This window comes from Armigeres subalbatus, chromosome 3, assembly GCF_024139115.2.
Source record: "Armigeres subalbatus isolate Guangzhou_Male chromosome 3, GZ_Asu_2, whole genome shotgun sequence".
NCBI lineage: Eukaryota > Metazoa > Arthropoda > Insecta > Diptera > Culicidae > Armigeres > Armigeres subalbatus.
The window spans coordinates 317292262-317297902 of NC_085141.1; the positions used below are offsets into that span (position 1 = coordinate 317292262).

At 44.5% G+C, this 5641-nt stretch overlaps 1 protein-coding gene across 1 annotated transcript; it reads right to left on the reverse strand.

Moving 5' to 3' along the window:
* Positions 1–3248: 3248 nt before the first annotated feature.
* LOC134220918 (CLIP domain-containing serine protease HP8-like) lies at positions 3249–4669 on the reverse strand. The gene is made up of 4 exons (XM_062700070.1): positions 4423–4669; positions 4151–4356; positions 3882–4078; positions 3249–3821 (listed from the first exon to the last, which is right to left on the reverse strand). Exons 1-4 carry the CDS (start codon positions 4636–4638, stop codon positions 3382–3384), a joined length of 1059 nt encoding a protein of 352 aa, XP_062556054.1. The 5' UTR covers positions 4639–4669; the 3' UTR covers positions 3249–3381.
* Positions 4670–5641: the final 972 nt, after the last annotated feature.

Sequence of the window (5641 nt, forward strand, 5' to 3'; positions counted from 1 at the left end):
AAGGAGGCTTCTGAGCCTCTTGAAAGGAGGCTTGAGCCTCTTGAAAGGAGGCCTGAGCCTCTTGAAAGGAGGCTCTGAGCCTCTTGAAAGGAGGCTTCTGAGCCTCTTGAAAGGAGGCTATGAGCCTCTTGAAATGAGGCTTTGAGCCTCTTGAAAGGAGGCTTCCTGAGCCTCTTGAAAGGAGGCTTCTGAGCTCTCTTGAAAGGAGGCTTCTGAGCCTCTTGAAAGGAGGCTCTGAGCCTCTTGAAAGGAGGCTTGAGCCTCTTGAAAGGAGGCTCTGAGCTCTTGAAAGGAGGCTTCCGAGCCTCTTGAAAGGAGGCCTGAGCCTCTTGAAAGGGAGGCTTCCGAGCCTCTTGAAAGGAGGCTTCTGAGCCTCTTGAAAGGAGGCTCTGAGCCTCTTGAAAGGGAGGCTCTGAGCCTCTTGAAAGGAGGCTTCCTGAGCCTCTTGGAAAGGAGGCCTGAGCCTTGAAAGGAGGCTCTGAGCCTCTTGAAAGGAGGCTTCTGAGCCTCTTGAAAGGAGGCTTGAGCTCTTGAAAGGAGGCCTGAGCTCTGAAAGGAGGCTTCTGAGCCTCTTGAAAGGAGGCTTCTGAGCCTCTTGAAAGGAGGCTTCTGAGCTCTTGAAAGGAGGCTCTGAGCCTCTTGAAAGGAGGCCTGAGCCTCTTGAAGGAGGAGGCTCTGAGCCTCTTGAAAGGAGGCTTGAGCCTCTTGGAAAGGAGGCCTGAGCCTCTGAAAGGAGGCTTCTGAGCCTTCTTGAAAGGAGGCTTCTGAGCTCTCTTGAAAGGAGGCTCTGAGCTCTTGAAAGGAGGCTTGAGGCCTCTTGAAAGGAGGCTCTGAGCCTCTTGAAAGGAGGCTTGAGCCCTCTTGAAAGGAGGCCTGAGCCTCTTGAAAGGAGGCTTCTGAGCCTCTTGAAAGGAGGCTTCTGAGCCTCTTGAAAGGAGGCTTCCTGAGGCCTCTTGAAAGGAGGCTCTGAGGCCTCTTGAAAGGAGGCTTGAGCCTCTTGAAAGGAGGCTTCCTGAGCCTCTTGAAAGGAGGCCTGAGCCTTCCTGAAAGGAGGCTTGAGCCTCCTTGAAAGGAGGCTTCTGAGCCTCTTGAAAGGAGGCCTGAGCCTCTTGAAAGGGAGGCTCTGGAGCCTCTTGAAAGGAGGCTCTGAGCCTCTTGAAAGGAGGCTTCTGAGCCTCTTGAAAGGAGGCTCTTGAAAGAGGCTTCTGAGCCTCTTGAAAGGAGGCTTCCTGGAGCCTTGAAAGGAGGCTTCCGGAGCCTCTTGAAAGGAGGCTGGAGCCTCTTGAAAGGAGGCTTCCTGAGCCTCTTGAAAGGAGGCTTCTGAGCTCTTGAAAGGAGGCTTCCGAGCCTCTTGAAAGGAGGCTTCCGAGCCTCTTGAAAGGAGGCTTCCGAGCCTCTTGAAAGGAGGCTTCCGAGCCTCTTGAAAGGAGGCTTCCGAGCCTCTTGAAAGGATGCTTCCGAGCCTCTTGAAAGGAGATCTTCGAGACGCGTAGCAGGAGCCTCTTGAAAGAAGGTCTCTGAACTTAAAAAAAAAGGCTTTCGAGACGCATAGAAGAAGGCTTCCAGCCTCTTTCAACGAAGTAACTGAGCTTTTTGGAAAAAGCCTTTATGTCTCTCAAATGAAGGCTTCCGAGCCTTTAAATTCAAGATTTCATTTTAGAAACATATTCTTAATATATTATTCAACATTTTGTTTCGATTTGATTCGGTAGATTGTACTTGAAGTTTTTTTGGAATTTTTATCCCAGAGCCCTTCATATACTGTGCGGGTTGTGGTAGGCAGGATTCATTCATTTCATTTATTTAGTCTACATCTAAACAGATAACACTGAATCAACAATTTGACGCTACAATACACGGTTCGAGGCCGCATCTCTCCATCCTCGAATACGCCCCTCGCTCGCCAAGTCGTTTTGCACCTGGTCTGCCCATCTCGCTCGCTGCGCTCCACGCCGTCTCATACCTGCCGGATCGGAAGCGAACACCATCTTTGCAGGGTTGCTGTCCTGCATTCTTGCAACATGTCCTGCCCATCGTACCCTTCCGGCTTTAGCTACTTTCTGGATACTGGGTTCACCGTAGAGCTGGGCGAGCTCGTGGTTCATTCTTCGCCGCCACACACCGTCTTTTTGCACACCGCCAAAGATGGTCCTAAGCACCCGTCTCTCGAATACTTCGAGTGCTTGCAAGTCCTCCTCGAGCATGTTTCATGTCCGTATAGGACAACCGGTCTTATAAGGCAAGATTCAATATCTTTTCGAACAAACGTCATTGACCAAATGTACGAAGATTTTTCATTCTAAAATCGGCTTTCGACTAAATGTCCATTCGAAAATGTCCACCATCTTTAGTGGACAAACATTCTATTTCAACTAAATGCTTATTCGACCAAATGTCCATTTGACCAAATGTCATACGGCAAAATGTCATTTGACAAAATGTCTTTCGACGAATTCAAATATTTTAACCACTCAAACGCTTGGCTCCCTCCCGCAGTGCATAGATCCGTGACGGTCGAACGCAACGGTGGTGTAGAGTTGCTTCCTCACCACCACCGACGCTGCTGGTGGCATACGGCAGGGTCTGTCCGACGACAGCGCTGGCTGATGCTGCCGTTCGTAATTTCCGCTGAACGTTGCAATTTGGACTGAATTTATTGGGTACAATTTTCCAGAAGTGGTTACAAGTCGTACCGGTCGACATCGTGTGAGTCGTTACCGAGCGATGCTACTCGCCACGCCGTCATTGTTGGGCAAGGATGGTGAGAATTGACTTTATCTGGCAAACGTGACAATAAAAGAGGAATCCGCATACGATATTGGCATTTATTGGCAGCGTGATATTATACCTGTGATGTTCATTGAATGACGAATAGACCAAACACGACTATGTGAGAAAATATTAGCGAACTATTGTAGTGCAATTTACATGATCAAAATCTGATGGGAACGTATGATGAATTCTCGTATGGGTTTGTTCGAGAGCTTCCCATTCCATTGCTATGCTTCGGAGGGAATAGATTTATATTTTTTTAATGATTCTTGGCTGTGCATTAATTTTTCGATCGCTGCTACAACAGTTCTTAGTTGATAAAATTGTGATGATTATTGTATTTAAACGGTTAAAGCAAATGGAGGTGCCAAAAATGATTAGAAGCAAAATATAATCGAAAAATAACTGTTGGAGAACCAATTTTATAATCTTATGAAGGCTATTGGTGTCATTATTTATTTTACCTTAAAAAAATAAAAAATAAATCATTTGAACAAAAACTTCAAAACAGTAGAATACCAATCCAAATTTGTGAGAAATGGAGAGGAATATTGATTTCATGCGACACAATTAGCTCATTTTCTCATATCTAAAATTCAAGATAACAACTCAAAATATGGGAGTAGGCAAAAGGTTCCCATCTTCCTTCTGGTCAAATCCGTAATATTCCGTGGTGTTCTTAATCCAATCCATATAAATGGTAACATTAGTCAAAACTCCATAAAGAATTCTCTCTGACTTCACACAGTAGGAAGTATCTAACCATAAACCTTGTTGTACCAATCTTCCATCTGGGTGAAATCCCACCTGGAAAGAACTCCCGGGAAGAGTGAATTGTCTTGAGTCCTCACAATCCCCAGACAGTTCCATTCTAACGCATATCTTGTCGTACATTTTTCTCGTTCCATCGTTGTACTCCTCGACAGTTTGCGTGCATTTTTCATTTCCGACAACACTAACTATGGTCTTACTCGGTAGACTTGAACTGTGCCATCCAACTAGGCTGCCTCGTTGTTGCCAATCGGACGAGAGACAAATGGGTCGTACGCCTGCAAACGCAAGCAAGCGAAATTTATTCACGATTTAGTTAGCTACCGAATTGTACTCACTTTTACTGAAATCCACAGGAACAATTTTTAGCAATGCAATGTCATTTTCTCTTGTTATAGGATCATATTTCGGATGTGCGATAAAGGCCACTACTGCCACATCAAGAGGTGGATCAGCGCATTCGAATCCGTCGTTCAAGCAGTCCACTTTGCGAGACAAATGGTATTCGCCTACACGAACCGAGCTGCCATTAATACTAAATATCATTGAGAACAAATAAGTTAATATTAGAACTAGAATCTTTGTAGTAATGCAATTATGTTTTCACCTTGCAAAAACACAACTTGCAGCCGTTAGAATAAAACTTTTGGCGATGAGGGTACCGGAACAGAAAATACGCTTGCGCCAATCGCGGATCAATGCCATCCAAGGATTCTCATATAAATTGTAGGTCGGAATCAGTATTCTATTTTCCGTGGGCAGTCCACAGTCCGGTGTATTGATCTTGTTTTCGAGTGGAACTTGACAGCAGATCTTTGAGAATAGACGATATGCGGTTACCCAATTTGAATGTTTATTATTTTATGCCCTTATATTTACCTTCCGATGTTCGGTTTCGTGATCAGATCCACAGATCGCGGCACCGATAATGTCCCCTTTATATTTGGAGAGCTTTTCACATAAACTGATATCCACGCATAGTTGATCATTTTCACACTGTTTAACAGAAGCCGTTGAACTTTTGTTAGCACAAACGACGTACTGTTCTACGAGAAGCAAAAGCAAAGTTGTCGTAATCGCAATAAAGATGTGCATCCTGCTCCGTTAAGTGATGATTACTGATAAGAATATGGTGAACACTGTTTATTAGCAAAAAGACGGAATACAACATAACAAGGAGTTTCCGAAACGTGATCTCGTGTGAGAGTAGTTAATCAGCAGTGTTGTGTCATAGCGAGCATAATGTGCGCCAAGGATGTTATCGATCATTTAGTAATTTGCGTTCAATCATTTAATAGTTTGTCAATAACTCATTACAAAAGCTGAATTTCAAAATGTGTTGTATGGTGGACTTCTAGTGCGAACACAAATTACTAAATGATCGATAATATCCTTGATGTGCGCTGAAGGTTTTCATGCATTAATCTGTTTTCATCTATCTTCAAAAACGTATGCTCCTTTGTTTATGTTTATTCTAAGGCTAATAAAATCAATTTTGGAACCTATCAATCCAGCGCTTCACAGTCGAGGGTGTTGTTGAACAGTACACCTCCAGGAGCTAGACGAGCAGACAGGAGATGCCAACGGATTTGGCGATGTCAACAGATTGTCAGTACATAGGACAATATCTACGAAACAGTCACTACACCAGCGCAAGAAGTGTCCGGTACTGCATAGCGACGCCAACAAAATGCTTGATTTGACGTGGAGTACCATCGATTTACGGACGAGAAAAATGCTGTCAGGAGTCTGATGCTAGTGGCTCGTATCCGTTGCAATTGAGAACGGTACAGTGTTGAAGGGGCTTAGAAGAAACGAGTTCATGAAGAAAGGGCAGCACGACAGAGTGTAATAAATAGCTGAAGCGCAGAAGACAAGACAATTGTGGCAGCCAGGTGGAAGGAGCACTTCGCAGATTTGTTAACCTGAAATTTCTCTTGAAAGGGCGTCTGGTATGGAAGGTAGTAAAATTTATATCATCACAAATATTGCCCTCCGCTCGCATTCAAATCCACTCCTATAAATTGTTCTTCATGGCTGCCGTATTCTAACGGAAATTATCAAATCTGAACTTTCTTTTTATCATGAACATGTACGT

Bases quoted from the DNA above. Each gene is read 5' to 3' on its own strand.
- LOC134220918 (XM_062700070.1), bottom strand. From the start codon at position 4,638: ATGCACATCTTTATTGCGATTACGACAACTTTGCTTTTGCTTCTCGTA. The intron at 4,079-4,150 runs GTGAAAACATAA...AATGATATTTAG, and splicing joins GCAAGTTGTGTTTTTGCAAG to TATTAATGGCAGCTCGGTTC. The intron at 3,822-3,881 runs GTGAGTACAATT...TTGCGTTTGCAG, and splicing joins TCCTGTGGATTTCAGTAAAA to GCGTACGACCCATTTGTCTC.